Source organism: Notothenia coriiceps, unplaced genomic scaffold, assembly GCF_000735185.1.
Source record: "Notothenia coriiceps isolate Sejong01 unplaced genomic scaffold, NC01 NC01_scaffold00000282, whole genome shotgun sequence".
Taxonomy (NCBI): Eukaryota; Metazoa; Chordata; class Actinopteri; order Perciformes; family Nototheniidae; genus Notothenia; species Notothenia coriiceps.
In genome coordinates this window covers 32,761-49,158 of record NW_011332983.1, presented here as the reverse complement: position 1 = coordinate 49,158, position 16,398 = coordinate 32,761, and the positions used below count along the sequence as shown (strand labels likewise).

The 16,398-nt window shown below is 38.2% G+C and overlaps 3 protein-coding genes across 7 annotated transcripts in view; all 3 read left to right on the top strand.

The window, feature by feature from the left end:
- Window positions 1-4,548, top strand: part of adipor1a (adiponectin receptor 1a) — a 9,417-nt gene extending 4,869 nt beyond the window's left edge. For all 4 annotated transcript variants that reach the window (XM_010781097.1, XM_010780894.1, XM_010780964.1 and 1 more), the window contains exons 4-8: window positions 341-512; window positions 602-788; window positions 1,396-1,583; window positions 1,690-1,883; window positions 2,554-4,548. In XM_010781097.1, coding sequence (XP_010779399.1) covers window positions 341-512; window positions 602-788; window positions 1,396-1,583; window positions 1,690-1,883; window positions 2,554-2,682 — 870 coding nt within the window. In that variant the 3' untranslated portion in view covers window positions 2,683-4,548. The remainder of the gene's footprint in view (window positions 1-340; window positions 513-601; window positions 789-1,395; window positions 1,584-1,689; window positions 1,884-2,553) is intronic.
- A 979-nt stretch (window positions 4,549-5,527) lies between these two features.
- Window positions 5,528-7,716, top strand: rabif (RAB interacting factor). Its single transcript, XM_010780778.1, has 3 exons — window positions 5,528-5,743; window positions 6,237-6,382; window positions 7,249-7,716. Exons 2-3 carry the CDS (start codon window positions 6,239-6,241, stop codon window positions 7,495-7,497), a joined length of 393 nt encoding a protein of 130 aa, XP_010779080.1. The 5' UTR covers window positions 5,528-5,743; window positions 6,237-6,238; the 3' UTR covers window positions 7,498-7,716.
- A 2,008-nt stretch (window positions 7,717-9,724) lies between these two features.
- kdm5ba (lysine demethylase 5Ba) overlaps window positions 9,725-16,398 on the top strand; it is a 27,516-nt gene continuing 20,842 nt past the window's right edge. For both annotated transcript variants that reach the window (XM_010780663.1, XM_010780596.1), the window contains exons 1-3: window positions 9,725-10,010; window positions 14,605-14,682; window positions 14,992-15,114. In XM_010780663.1, coding sequence (XP_010778965.1) covers window positions 9,858-10,010; window positions 14,605-14,682; window positions 14,992-15,114 — 354 coding nt within the window. In that variant the 5' untranslated portion in view covers window positions 9,725-9,857. The remainder of the gene's footprint in view (window positions 10,011-14,604; window positions 14,683-14,991; window positions 15,115-16,398) is intronic.

Sequence of the window (16,398 nt, the reverse complement as noted above, 5' to 3'; positions counted from 1 at the left end):
CAAAAGTATTCTCCGTCGGGACTTCCTGCAACAACACCACGCCGTTATCTTGATTCTGATTGGCCAGAAGACATTATCAAATATGTTCTATTGAGAAGATGATCACTACGTCACAAAAGTTTTCAAAACCGTTTCTGGTCTTCGGTATTTTAACGCAATTAACTCAAAAAACGAATTACCGCCGTTAACGCGATAATTTTGATAGCATAAATATATATATAAATAAACTACATTTAAAGTATTGATCTGTTCCAAATTGTAGTCACTGCAGTATCCCCAATTGTGAGAGCCTCATAGTGAATGAATATGTCTCCGAGTGACACCTTTTCTAACTCTACAGGTTTGGGAGGGGCGCTGGAGGGTCATCCCTTTCCATGTGCTGCCAGAGTGGCTAAAGGACAACGATTACCTCCTGCATGGACATCGTCCCCCGATGCCCTCCTTCCGGGCGTGTTTTGGAAGCATCTTTAGAATTCACACTGAGACAGGAAACATCTGGACTCACCTGTTAGGTACGTTTAAAACACGCTGATAACATTATTAAAAGTGTGGTTTCTTCTCTTGGTAACTCTATGTAAAATTGGCCTCTTTTTTCCCTCAGGGCTGATCTTATTCATTTGTCTGGGCACGTTAACCATGCTGCGGCCCAACGTGTATTTTATGGCCCCTCTGCAAGAGAAAGTGGTGTTGGGGATGTTCTTCCTGGGAGCTGTGCTCTGCCTCAGCTTCTCCTGGCTTTTTCATACCGTTTACTGCCACTCTGAGAAAGTGTCCCGCACCTTCTCCAAGTAAGACCTCGCACCTCCTTACACGGCTTCTCACATTCTCACCTTGCATGTCTTAAGGGAATCATTTGTAACTGTCAAAGTGTTTTACTGTTTTAGACACACTGCTCTTGGAGTAAACAGGTTTCAAATGTCAGACATCCGTATGTTTCTTCATACTAGACCTACAGGACTTGCCAATAAAGGGGCACACCCACCACTATTATTTGAGTTTAAATGGTCCATAATTTTGTCAAAATCAATACGAAGGACAAAGGACACTAATGTACCTTAATCAACATGATAGAACGGTAAATGTACCCGAGTTAGCTTAAGGCTAGTTTTCCATTAGCCGTCCTTTTAGTCGGATTTGGCATCCTAGAGTAATAAGGATAATACAATATGTTTAATCGTTAAAAAACATACTTTTTTTGTAGGCGTTTATGTCAATGCATCTTTCTCAACGAACACTGAGTACTACAACTTAGATATGTACCTTTTTACAATAAAGACCATATTGATGTCCCTCCCTTAAAAACAAAAACTCCACAGCAGAGTTTTAAAGAAATAAACATGTGTTTAGAAACATGAGAATCATCAGCTGTTGTCTCTTTGTCTCCCCTCTCTTCAGGCTTGACTACTCGGGCATCGCCCTGCTGATCATGGGCTCCTTCGTGCCCTGGCTGTATTACTCCTTCTATTGTTCCCCTCAGCCTCGACTTATCTACCTCACCATTGTTTGTGTCCTCGGCATCGCCGCCATCATAGTGGCCCAGTGGGAACGCTTCTCTACACCTCGCCACAGACCTACAAGAGCAGGTGACAACCACTTAAAGATATTGTACATTTGTATTAATGAGCTTTTTCTCTGCAATGTTTTTGTGGAGTTTTTATTGTAGGTAACTGGATTTCATGCTTCTATTAGGTGTGTTCATGGGTCTTGGATTAAGCGGCATTGTCCCCACCATGCACTTCACCATCGAGGAGGGCTTTGTGAAGGCCACCACAGTGGGCCAGATGGGCTGGTTCTACCTGATGGGTGCCATGTACATCACTGGGGCCGGCCTGTATGCAGCCAGGATCCCTGAACGCTACTTCCCTGGGAAGTGTGACATCTGGGTTAGTATTTGATGTTATTACATTATATTACAGAACTTTAAAAGTTGCACAAATATTTTTGTTTCCTGCCAACTAACTAAAATGATATTATACTTCATTCACCTTAACGTGGTGGAAATCTGCAATGTTTACACATTCCCTTTGCTTAAAATAAAGAATTTGACAATACCACAGTGTAAAATACGTTCTAGTTTCCTGCAATTAAGATTCTACTTAAATAAATGTACTCAAGTATTGCTAGCAAAGTGTACGTTAAATGTGAAATCTACAACTTCATCATTTTAAAAGTACATAATGACCTCACAAAAACTGCCAGTACATCCCTGAGTAAATCTTATCCGCTACATAAATGAAAACATCTATGAAGGTCTGTGGGGCCTTTAATTTATAAGAAAGCATCATTTTTCATTAGTTAATCATATAGTTTGCATGTAAAGAGTGTAAAGAAGTATAAAGTACAATAATTGGACGTCCTAAAGTACAAGTACCCTAACATTAGTAGAGTACTTACACCTTGTTAGTTTGCACTGCTAGACATTTCTGCCCACAGACAAAGTGGCTGTTTCAGTCCCAACTGTGGTCAAAAGAGGTATTTTTCTTTTTCTTTGATCAAACAAGGGTGTTTGATTATAAATGAAACTGTTAAAAACATTTCTTCCTCTCCTTCTAGTTCCACTCTCATCAGATCTTTCACGTTCTGGTTGTGGCCGCGGCCTTTGTCCATTTCTACGGGGTTTCCAACCTGCAGGAGTTTCGCTACGGCCTCGAGGGAGGATGCACAGATGACACTCTACTCTGAGAGGCCTGACTGTGACTTCCTCATACTTTTCTTTATAGTCCCACACACACACACACACAGACACACAGACACAAAAACACACACAATCACTTAAAATGCTGCTGGAATTCAATATAGTCTCACTTGTTGCTCCTTCTGTACTTCTGATTTGCTAACATCTTGTTTGGGTTTTGGTGGTCTTCTTTCTGTTTTGCTCCAATAAAGTAGCATTACCTAGCCATTGAACTACGGAGGGAATCTTCAACAGGCACTACTTCTTCAATAATTATGAAACTTGAAGTCTACATTTTCAAGTAAGGTCAAAATGGGATTTTAACCAAAATCATATATATATATATATATATTCCTGTAACTGATGGTCATTTCTTAGAAGCTCACTAGTACCCCAGCCTTTTCATAATCCGTTACGATTGCACAGAGGGCACAGAGAGTAAGATTTGTGCTGTAGCAGAGGGCACATACTGTAAACCATTCCTATCCTCCCTCCCAGTTTCCATGCAGGTCAGAGGATGAATGTACTGTCCACCAGGAGTGAGGTGTGGAGCAGTCCAGGCCCATTTATGTGCTTGAGGGTCTGCACTAGGAGGATAAAAGTATACACAGTGTGTGTATGGATGCCACCAGGTGTTTTCTTACTGTGCTGACACTGATTGTGCGGCGGTGTGTCAAAACTCGGAGGAGTGCTACAAACCCACCCATGCCCACTCTGCAATAAAAAAAACGGTACTCTTAAGGCCAAGTCAATCTTACATTTTATAACTAAATAAAAACCGACATTATTTTGAAAGGAACATAGAAGCAAAATCCTAAAAACATGATGTATAGATGTGTCTAACACTAGGTTTGCTGCTCATCAAAATTATTGCCAAAATGAAAGGAAAGAAATTACGATGTTAAAAACTGAGATTTTCACTGATATTCTCTGCATTGTTATAATTGACTTAAGACCCAAGCAAATGCTTTTTCAAATGGTAGCATAGCATGATAAGCTGCAACTTTGCAAAAATCTATCTGCTCACTTGTATTTAGACTAAAATGCTTAAAATTTAGAAGTCGAAAGAACTTCCCTGCCATCAGTCAGACAATACAATTACTAATTTCTCAAGTAATAGTTCCTGGGCGACGCACAATGTACAGATCTGGATCGGTCCAATTGTGTTTTTGTCTGCTAAAGATATTTCTTTTGTGCTAGATTCAAATGCAATGAAAGGTGTAAATATCTAATGCACCTTAGTGTATACTATTAAATTCAAAACTTTAAATCACCATATGGGATTTAAAATGTGTTATGTATGATTGATATAAACTTTTAGTATTCCTGTGCCTTAGGCCAACGGAAATGTTTTTAAATAAAACGGCCTATCTTAACAGTCAAAGGAGCTTCAAGGATTTCCAGATGTTGACTTTTCTTGTTTTCCTTGCCATATATACAATCGAATCATTATTGAACTTACAACTCCATGGATAGGTTGTATCAACTGCTGTTTAAGACTCCTTTTTCTAGATCAACTTATTCGAGCTTTATTACAACGACTAAAACAATGTGTATTCTTGACTTTGTGTAATGTCCTGTGTAGAAAGTGATAAATCATACATTTCACTGAAATGTAAACATAAATATTTATTAATGGTAATCTTGGAAAATTATTGTAATAAATTATTTTCCACATGTAAAAAAAACATGGTCTTCTATTGTCATTTGTTTCTCACAAAGTAGTCCTGTGACATTTGCAAATGTTATATCCGCAGTAAGTCAACTGTGAAGACAACAGGATTCATGGTCTAATGCTCAGTACATGTGTGGATACCACACATTGTGTCTACATCAGAGTATCTAAAATACTGCTTTCTCTTAACAATTTTCCTCAATTATAGAGATCAAGAGTAACCATGTTTTAATCACATAAACCGTTGTTAAAAAAACTGCTTCTTGTTTGATTTCTTGGGATCCGCTGCTGGTTGGAGATCAATTAGAGCAGAGAGATGTGTGGGATGAGATCACAGCTGTAATAATGTCCATCACCAGCACATGCTTTCCTTTTTGGTTTAATAAATAGATCCATTATTGAATTTGATTATAAATAATGCCACACTATCAGGACAAAAAATAATTATTTGAAATCGATAGGTCATGCATGCCTCCCTCAAGGCGTCACAATTTCAATATTTTTCATTAAAATAGGGTGAAAAAATGTTCTTACTGGGCTTTATGCATATTATAGGAGCTTTATACAACAGTGCTTAATGCACGAACAAAGTATGTGTTTGCATCTTGTATTGCACTCATCTCCCATGCTCTGTTGATTGATAGTTGTTCAGCTTCTCACTGTACTGTAGTGTCACAGTTGAGAGTTGTGGCTAATTTAGGTTTTTGCATATAGCCAAACAAGCATTCACCTTCGCTCAAACTCCCGAAATGGCTGTAAACACATTAAGATTGAGTGTATGTGGCTACAGCATCAGTGTTGGAGAGCAATGTATGAAACAACGCAGACTCCTCAAACTGGCAGCCAGGATGTGTTCATGTTTTGCTATTTCATACTTCTACTTGACTAATTAATAGGCATATCATGTACCTTTTACATGTATTCTTCAACTATAATTCAATTAAAAGTTGTTTACAGAAAAGTATTGCATTGAAATTGTAACAATACTTACTCATTGACTTACATTGTTTTATTTACGTTTTTTATTATCCATGTCACTCTTTTCAATGTATCCTTTGAGTCAGTGCTTACTTCTTGTCTTAGGACAGTTACAATTAACCATGCTACCCTCAATTTCACTATTTCACTTATTTGCAAACGTCGTCACATTATTATGAACGGAAGTAGACACATTCTCTCGTAATTTAAAAGTTTTAAAACATATCAGAAATAGCAGGATATATCACGAAGGTTGTTTAATAAGGAACCAAAGAACAAACTTGTGTTTCTGAACGGGAGCATTTAGTGGCTGGTACACTTCAGGAACAGCTAGAATGCTAGCCTAGTTTAAGCTAACCTGTCTTCTTTTAAGATTTTATTGTAATACTTAACACTTTATTTACTTCAATATTGAGGTAAGGGCTGTTTCACGTTATTAAAGAGTGTGTCTTTTATATAGATATATAATGTGGTTATTTATTCTAAGTCTGTTGAATTCAGTGTTAGCATGGATGTTAGCATAAATGCCAGGGGTGGGGTTTTCAGTTAACGTTTATTTGGACATTTATATAACAAGCGAATATCCAAATGGCCTTAACACATATATATTAGACTGGGGTTCAGCGTTATGACTGCTACAAAAATATTGTTGCATGATGACAAATGTAAATATTAGAGGGTTTCTTGCCACGGACTTCCGCACTACAGAGGTTCCGAGTATTTGTAGTTCCGGTCCACCGGGTGTAAGCCCCATCTTTTTTTCATAGCACTCTAATTTAACATTAACCAATCACCACTTACGGTTAATTACAGTTACTGTTATCTTGGACAGTCCGGTGGGAGATACTGTGTCCCAGGCCTTTAGTGCATGTACATCAACGTGAATCTGCTGTTTGTTTTTACGGTCAGAGATGGAGAACAATCAAGAGTCCAAAGAAAGCACGGACCGGTCCGACCTGGTTTCTGAGGACGGCAAGAACATCAAGACTGTTGTGTGTCAGCGGTGCGGGTCCAAGGTGCTGTGCCCCGGGATGGCTGTGTTTGCAGAGAAGGAGGTAAGCTGTCTGAAATGGGGCGACTGATCACATCCTTGGGCTCTTATATTGCTTTTTGGGTGTTAAATCTGTACATAGGTTCACTTGTTAGGTACATACCTTGAGCTGAGCTTTTCTATTTCCGGTACAGTTTCAGTTAAAATACTGTGATAAATAATACATAATGGAGTGAAATAACACACCCTGAGAAACGTTCTGAGACTGGAGAATAGGGCCCATACAGCCTACTAAGACAATGCCATTTAACCATTGTCCTGGATATCGAATAAATACAAGATAATTAAAAACATCAACCATTAATACTGATGTCATCCATACACGTGTTGTAAAATCATGAAACAATACAAAAACACTCACCGTCACCGCAAATAACCAATTGTAACTACATATCAATTATGCAATTCAACTGGCAGACCGTTCCGTTACTTAATAAATTATAGCACTCACACCTGCCTTTAGGAACTTTAAAGGAATAAAAAGGACATAGGTGGCTTGTGACATTAGAGAACTGCAGGGTGTATACACTGAGAGCACAATATAACCAGAGGCCTTTAGAGCTTTAGGTACTAGGAAGCCTTTATATCTTCGTAAGCCAGGAAGACGATCTTGAAAAGCAACAGGTAGCCAGGGCAGCTGCAATAATTGGTCAGTTGATAAAATAACAATAGCAAACCTTTTTGGTATTCGTTGAGATCGTTGTTCATGCAAAAATGACAGATAAAGGTGATATCTCTGTGTTCAAACTAGGGGTAAATCTAAATAAAAGAGGAATACATGGCAGTCTTTTCATGTAAATACCAATTCCAAAACTCTGTTCCTTTGTTAGTGTTTTGATGTCAACTGAGGCCTTGTTTTCCCCCCAACAGCTGTTCCTCCCATCCATGCGGAAAAAGAGCGGCCTCAGCACCACAGAGGGCTCAGCGGACGGGGACACTCTGACCGCCCACTGGTTTGTGGACGACATGTACACTTTTGAGAATGTGGGCTTCACTAAGGACGTGGGGAGAATCAAGTATCTCATCTGTGCAGATTGTGAGATTGGACCAATCGGCTGGCACTCTTTGGATGACAAGAAAAGTTTCTACGTTGCATTGGAAAGGGTTAATAATGTATAGTCTGAACTACATGAACTTTAAAAATGTGCTGGCAAGCTATGCATCTTTCATGGATTTAATCCATTACACACACACTTATATACACTCGTATGTGTACATTGTTTATGATTACTGACGGTGACACTATCTTTCTTCTCAATCACACTGACAGTGTGGTTATCTTGTTCTAATAAAGATGTTTTGGGGAAGCTGTTATTGAATCCCATCCTGCAGCAGTTTCTTGGATAACTTGATATATTGTCCTTTCAGTGTCTTTCAATCAAAGAAATCTCAGTTCCACTTTAATTTATGAGATTAAAATCCCTTCCAAACACAGGTTTGAAGATGTTCTGTAAACCTGTGATGGGAACTTTCTCCATTCTTTTTACATTTAAAATACATTCAATCCTTTTCGATATATTATTTAATAATTATTTGTTAATTATTTAAAGATTGCACTCAAATACATATTAAACATTTGGCACTGGTGTATAAAGAGCTGCAACCTTATGATGGTTAACTTTACAGTAACCTGCACTGAAGAACTAGTTAACAGTTGACACATTGTGTTACATTGACCTTATTAAACCTCCATTACTTTAAAGGTGGGGTAGGTAATTCACTTCAGAAACACTTTTTGTTATATTCCATGGAATGCTCTTAACATCCCGATAGCAATGAATACATTAAATGATTTGACAATAAATACATTTAAAAAATTCATCTGTGGAAGCCGTGGCGCTGTAAAAAGCACGACCAATCATTTTTAGCCGGCCCGGATCAAATAACTGGATGGCCTACCTGCCTGTCAGCCTTCCATCTCGTGCACAAACTTATCTCGTGCCCTCATTGGTCATGTGCGCGTTCGTGTGTGTTAGAGGAGGGGCTCTGTAAGAAAGTCTGAAGGAAGGGGCAGATTTTTTTCGGCTGCGTACTAGCTGGTTTCTCCATTCTTATCTACCCTACCTTTAAGGTGTAGTTCTGCAGTTTGCCACTAGATGTCGTATGTAATATTTCATGGCACCCAGCGGATCTATGATGTTGTGATTGTTGTTTAGTGTGTGATGCACACCTACATATGGTTGTCGAGTATTATGTTTCGAATACTGTACTGGGCATTGACAACTAAAATATCCTGAATGTGTGTAAAGGTAGTTGAAACCATTGAGTTCAGGATGCTAGTAAGCAAATAATAGTTATTGCCTATTTTTTGAATGTATTTCAAATCTATTATGTTATTTGTTGAAGCACTGTATTGTTGCTTATTCTTGGCAATTTCTCCGTTGTAAAAAAGACGTTTGATCCCAATCGGACAAACTTAAAACTAAGTTTAAAATATATTTATATTACAGCACTTGTAATATAATTTTTTTGTGTGATCCTAATTACCTTTAAATATGTACACTTGACCTTGAAAGACACCTGTCATATGTGCCCATTATAGTCTGTCCAAAATCAACCAAGAGGAAGTTCAGACGAAATAGAGAACAGGGACATTCAAATCTGTGGCAGAGCATACTGTTATAAGCAGAAGAAACAACTGCTGCTCAAATAAAAACAATCTGGGAAGTGTAACTGAATCAATTAAAATGTTTATGTTTAAAACATAAACAGCTGAAGTATTAACATATGACTGTCTTCTCTACCAATCAACGTGCTCCTCTAGACCATTTAAAAACGAAGTTCCGGTCGGCGCGCATCGATCTAGTGGGTGTGTTTGATTAGGGAACCCAATATACCGTCTGATACGTCTATTATTTCGGTTTAGCCGGGCGGGGTAGGGAAGGGCCGAATACGTATAATCCCTTCTTTTGTGAAACTCAACACAGTACACCTGCGTGCCAGCAGGGTGAACGAATCAAACTCACCCAAAGGAGGGCAATCATCTGATAGGAGACCACGGAACCAATACACTACAATAATCCGTATTGTGCCCACAAAGTGTCTACTGTTAGAGAGCTAACTCTACCTAACTGTATTTAGGATGACATATAAGTACATTTAAATTACATTCAATGTGTTTTCTCAATAGTATATGACCTACATGCATTTAACTGGTTCCGACAGATATCCACAAGCTTTATTCGGGTAGTAAAAACAAATATGCACCTAATCAGCATTAGCATTAGTAATGGTGTATAAACACTATGTTTGCGTGCGATAAAACCACACACTGGGTGTACAATGACAGTAGAATGTGTGTGTCTACTTTTTTGAGCGGATGAACACAGTCTCCGGCTGTCACCTCTCGTCTCCAACTAGATAATTCGTCTTTGAGTTGAATGAGTGGACATGAACTGAAAGACTAGAAATTAATAGCGAGTATACATCAGGCGCTTTTTGAAAACATTTCAGCTTACATTCATAACAAAGATGCAACGATGACTCAACCACAGCTGAATGAGTTCATTCCCCCTCCGGAGTGCCCTGTTTTTGAGCCCAGCTGGGAGGAATTTGCCGACCCTTTTGCGTACATCAACAAAATACGACCCATTGCAGAGAAAACTGGCATCTGCAAAGTGCGCCCGCCACCGGTGAGTGTTTACACATGTTGACAGTTATTACACTTTTTCTGGCTTTGTGTTTTGCTCTCAGCTGCGGTGGATAATTTAGAAGGCAAAGTTGTGTTTTTAGACAGCTTTCAACATGGCGGATTGCGGCTCCGAGTTAACAGCTAGCCGGAGCTCGGACTGTTGTGTTTGAGACAACCATAGTGAGACACTCTCATACTAATAATTCGGATTAAGTTTTTAACCCACGAGAAGACAGACATGTGTTTAGTAAAACAGCCGTCTTTCTGGGCACTATTTGTAAAAAATAAATTAAAACGCTGAAGTTTGGTGTATGTAAATATAATGGAAAGTGTTTACGTTGGTATCAAACGCTTCCTGGACTGGGCGCACGGAAATCGGCTCACCAAGATTCAAACTAATAACGTATACACTGCTTTTGAACAGTTTGTTGAATGTAAAGCACAACTTTACCAACAGGATTTAATGGATTTAGCCAGTATGAGGTGACCTAGCGATCGTTAATCAGGCCTCTTATAAAGCTGCAGTTGTCAACGTCACGTACGTGCACGGTGACCCTCTGTGTATGGAGAGACGCGTTGGGCTCCACGGACACTCCGGTTCTTTTAGCTTTATCCCGTCAGAAACACACTTAAATACGGTTATTTTACACTATTGACAACGTTGTTTTGGTAGATAACTTTCCGAATAACATCATATGATGAGACAACTCCCGGACTTTTTATATGTATGTATTTTTTCTCCAAATTGAAGCATTATTTTTGCCACATCTCCCTTAAACGAGTGTAATTTTTTGCAAGACAGATAAAGTCATTTCCACAATTTACAGAATTTAAATGATCTCCTTATTTCTGATATTGATGGAACAGGGAAGATGCTTATTCAAGGGTGTGTCCAAGCTTCCACGCAAATTAGATAAAGGGCAAATTATACTGAATTAAATTATATAACAGATAATACCTTATTGTTTAATTGTGTCTTTGGTTTGATTGTACAAAGTATGTCCTTTACGATATTAAACATGCATATCTAGTAAAAATAAATGTACATGAAAATACAATACACAATAGAAATAATTTTAAAATGAGCACAATGTAATTGCCATGACTGATAACATATTGGCTGGCAATGTTTCAGTTTAAAAACATGAGGGTCCTGTTTGTATGTAGTCTGCCATCAGATAACATTAGGCTCATCTTTATATAATGAAGTAGCTGTAAAAACTCGTTTTGCAGAGTTAAACTGAAATACAACCCACAAAAGGATAGATGAGGGGACTGCTAGGTGTTTGCTTGGAAAACTTGCATTTAAATTGATGGCTGAAAGTGTGCAGCTAATGTAAACAAAAGAAGGCTTTGAGCAAAGATTGGAGCTGATAGTCGCTTCACATGGGATAGACCGGGGACGGGGGGTGCTGGTTTCCTATTTACGGCACTGTTTGGACTAGTGCAAAATGTCTTTATAAATACATTTTTGTATTTTGTAAATTGTGCAATTTTTCTTTTTAATTTTTTTCTTTTTAATACTTTTAAATACATGCTTCTTGGGTAATATTAAGCTGTCTTTGGCTCTTTTCTTGCCGTATCAAGTGTACATATCTCCTCCGTGGGACGAATAAAGGTATTTATATTCTGATTATCATGAAGAGGTATTTGAGTGGCGGAGTTATAGCCTACTACTCTAGCCTGAAAAGCTTTAAAGCCATCACGGCAAGCCGTTTGTGTTCAATGGCATCTTTATGAGGGGTTTTAAAATGAAGATTTTAAACTAAATACTATGGTAAAAAAGCAGCATGGCCCAAAAGTTCAAACAAGAGGCCTGCTGCTTCTTCTCCTTCTTCTTGAGTGTTTATACTGGTATTAAAAAAAAAAAAAAAAAAACTTGTATCAAAAGAAGAGAAAAGAAAATCACAATTTAAAACCTAACTCCACCATTTGTCCCACACTGTGTAAGCACCTTTGTCTGCAGCCCCATGTCATGCACCAGCATTTTCTACTGAACATCCAGACCAACATTTGGCTGCAGGGTGGTGTGTGGGCCAAACAAAACCAATAAACGATCTTAAATCCTTCAGCAATGTGCATCTGGGCGCATGAGTGTATTTCTACTAAAGCACATTTGTAGGTGTTTTGAGTTTGTTTTGTGTTTTTATAAAGAGGACGCTGGAGGCTTGTACGGAAAGGTTCACACAGTGTAAATATAACATCCTCTGTGTTAGAATTGATCTTGCCTGAGATCTCGTTTTCTTTGTTTCCTTTTTCTCTAGCATAAACAAAAATAGTTTGTTTTTTTTAAAGGGAAGAAGCCATTACACCACAACCTGTCTTTGATCAGTGATTTCTGTGCACTCAGAAAGTGCACAGTATTTCCTCCACGGTTTGCACGGGTCACATTCTGACTGTACATGTTAGTAGCAAATATGCACATGTTTTTTTTTTTATCTTAGAGCTGTTTGTGGTTCTCTACACACCAACAACAAAATTGCAATTACACTTTTAACTAGTGTGGTTATGCTTATATTTGAAGAACAGTAAAAAAAAAAAAGAAAGCATTTCCACATGTTTTAAAGTGATTTTTTCTTTTTTTGTGCCAGGGCATTTGTGGTTCTAATCCAGCTTTGTCAACAGACGATAAGGTTGTGTTAATGCGGCCATTGTTGCTCCTACACTGACCAGCGTTTCCATCGTAAGAAAAAGAGCCTGACCAGACCAGCAAAGTAAATCTTTTGTGCAACATTTTAGGCTGCTAATCCCACAGTAACTTGGCATGCAGCAGGTGGTCAATTATAAGAACATGTTGAGTTTAAGCAAAAATAACTATATGCCTCTGTTCCCATTAAGATTTACTGTGATGGTTAAAGTCTGAGTGAGATTCAGAGCTGTAGCCCCCTGATTTTGAGGCCACCTCAGTCACATGATCAGTTTAAACATCTTGCATGCCAATTTGGCTCGTTCACTTTTCAACACAATGTAATGCCAGTTGGAGTCTGGCTCTAAGATGTGAGCTTGGTGATTTGAATGAAAACTTAATAACATTACTCGGTTACTATACACATGTAATAACACGTTAATGAATCCCCTTAAATGACACTGAACTAAGAGTAAATGCTTTAAAATGTAATCTAATAAAAGTTATTTCTAATAAACATTGTAGATAAAGGTTTTAGTAATTGCTTTTGAGAAATAATTTAATGGAAAAGATGTACCTTGCCAACATTGCGGATACGAGCTACTTCAGGTCATCTTATTTGGATTGGTATTTACGATGCGGCCTGTTTTTTTTAAATACACCTTCCTGAGCCCAGAATCTGAGCCATTAAATAACCAAACATCCAGTGGAAGGCCATTTAGCCTATTTAGACTTTGGTGTTTTTCAAAACATCTGAAACGGTGTGAAACTGGCGAATGCACCGTCAGCTGAGAATGATTCTTACATGCTGTTTGAAGGGCGAAACCTGAAACTTATCTCGGAGATTAACATTTATGTGTGTGCCACAGTGTCAGAAACAACTGTGTGATGTTGGGGATCTTTGAAGAAATAGCTGGATTATTCAGATTTAACATGATTAGAGTTGTGTTAATACGATTAGCAACTCTTTAGCTACCAAAGGAAATAACTAGGTCACCATATACCATTTTCAACTTCCTGACAAGGACACATCTTCTCAGGTTGTTTTGAATTCTTCTGTAAATACTCTCTCTGGTGACCCATCAGCAGGAATGTGGTATCACACATTCTATGATGTAAAACTGAGATGATCTTGCGGCCTCTCGGGGCCCCCATGCTCTCTAGTGTCGCAGGAAGTTGTGGAGTCTAGTGTGAGTTGGTTTGTTTTGATATATTGTGCAAGTATTTTAACATCAGACCTGTTGGTGTTTAGTCTGTCAGTACGACAGATGACGGGGCTACGTTGGTGCAGTTAGCTCCTTTTCATAAGACAGTCGGCAACAAAAGAATATATATTATTATATATTTCATGGAATTGCATTCTGTTGACAATTATGTGTATTTATTGATAAATAGGACAGTTTCATTTAAATGCTTTTCCTCTAGTTTTATGTGTGCAATCTAATTGTCAACATTTAATCAACCATTATTAGATTATCCATATTGCCCAGCATAGTTCCCTGTGCACAGCGTGTTTACACCGACGACACGCTACGACTTCCTGTACGTCTGCCTTTAATACGAGTCTGTTGGTTTACTAGCTAACTGCACTCTCTTGGATGTGCACTGTGGGTATCGTCTGTTAAGTATTAGATTTTTAAGATTTTTACAAATATAAAATTAAAGCAACAGCTCAAATATATATTTTTTAAATAAAAAGAAAAGCCTAGTTCTCTGAATAGTTTTATATTTATTTAAGGAAAGGTGTTTTCATGGGATTGTTTAATAAAAACAAATAACTATAATAATACCAGCCTTATCTCTGAAGTAGGTTTGTTTTGAGTGATTGTATTTAAACTACTCATCATCTCCTTGGGGCCTTGTATATATACTGTTGATGAACAAATGAAATTACAAATAATTCTGTTTAAAGATTTGATGTCATCTTTTTGCTTAATAAAATGTTGTTTATCTTTTTGTTTTCTCCCAGCAATGGCAGCCACCATTTGCCTGTGATGTTGACAGACTGAAATTCACACCACGGATACAAAGACTTAATGAATTGGAGGTAAATTAATTTTTTATATAATAAATGTCATGATATCCACAAAATGCAAACAATTGAATTTGGAGTGAATAAAACAATTCTGTCATTTTTTTAATTGTATTCTTTCACTTTACATTTTAAGTCATTTCAACAATGTTTCACTCGTTGTATTACATTTACCTTGTTTGGGAATGTACAAACAATATACAGCTTGTAAATATCTTATAAATATTTTTGTTATGCTGTATAGATTGTGTGTTGTCCTTGTTGAGAACTAAATAAGAATATGTTCAATACGCAATCTTAACTTTTCTTTCTCTCTGCTTTTAGGCTCAGACCAGAGTAAAGCTCAACTTCCTGGATCAAATAGCGAAGTTCTGGGAGCTTCAGGGATGCACCCTGAAAATCCCTCATGTGGAGAGAAAGATTTTGGATCTTTACCAGCTGAATAGGGTGCGTGAAAAGTTAGACTGGCTTTGAAATCAGAGGCCTGTACTACGAAGCTGGTTCAACCTAACCTGGATATGTTTGAGTTAGCTGGTTGGCCTAATCCAAAACATACGCGCTCTCGCTAAACGGTACTACGAAGCGGGTTATCAAGTGGATCGCTCAAGCCAGCCGTGTCCTATCTAGTTAGGTGCGCGTTCACATGAAAGGGGTGGTATTTGGAGCATTCGACCAATCACAAACATGGAGAAGCGTACTGACAGTGCAGCGTCATACTTCCTGAATGAAAAGTCAACTATAATATTAGACATAATAGAAGTTAAACTTTAAAAATCCATGACTTAAACACTTTATCCAGGATAAAAGCCACATAGCTGCACCTGCAAGGTGAATACAGCTGGTAAAAGAAAAAGCGTTTGAATGCGTACATTAAAAGGTTTATGATATCACTGCCCCGTCTAAGACACGATCTGACTTTAATTACATTTTTCTCGAGTGTTTCGTCAACTTAATGTGTTGCTTAAAATAATACTTCTGCATACAGTACGTGACACTACGAGTGTTGCACGGCCAGATGCCGCGGACTGTACTTAATGTTACTCTGATCCGGTTACTTATGTTGTAGCAGATATGTAAGTAAGCTTTCTTAACGCTAATGTTATAATAGTCAGATTGCTCTGAAGATGGGAGGTGATATTCTATTAATGTTCACGTTCACACAGTCGGTGATTTTTGCCGGCCGTCTTTCCTGCAACGGCAGCTTTTCTGTATTTCCTTTCTCCTGTAATATGACTTGATCGCTTTAAACTCCGCACACTGAGCTCTGATTGGTCAGCAGGCGGTGCTTTCACTGAGTTGAGCTCTTAGCCTGCAACCTAACCTTCTCCGGGGCAGGTTAGCCGCACAGCATAAGTTACCATGGAGATCTAGCCTGCTAAAAAGAGAACCAGCTTCGTAGGACCGGAAACCCCGAGTTTTCCCTGAAGTTAGCCGGCTAAGCGAAAATCCTGCTTCGTAGTATACCACCCAGGGCAGTTTGGCGCTGCTAACAGAGCCTACAACGTACTGTAGAAGATCAACAGTAACCAACAATGTACTGTAGAACATCACAGTAACCAACAATGTACTGTAGATATTCACAGTAACCAACAATGTACTGTAGAAGATCACAGTAACCAAAAAAGAAGAACCAACCGAAAAACCCCATTTATAGCTAAAATATACTTAAATAAACCAACATATCTTTCTTAATATATATAAGCTTGATGCAGTGTAATTACTAGTTTGGCT

What these genes read in the sequence shown, in the direction of transcription:
- rabif (XM_010780778.1), top strand. Translation starts at nt 6,239, where the DNA reads ATGGAGAACAATCAAGAGTCCAAAGAAAGCACGGACCGGTCCGACCTG. An exon ending in CTGTGTTTGCAGAGAAGGAG is followed by an intron (nt 6,383 to 7,248) that starts GTAAGCTGTCTG and finishes TCCCCCCAACAG; the next exon opens with CTGTTCCTCCCATCCATGCG.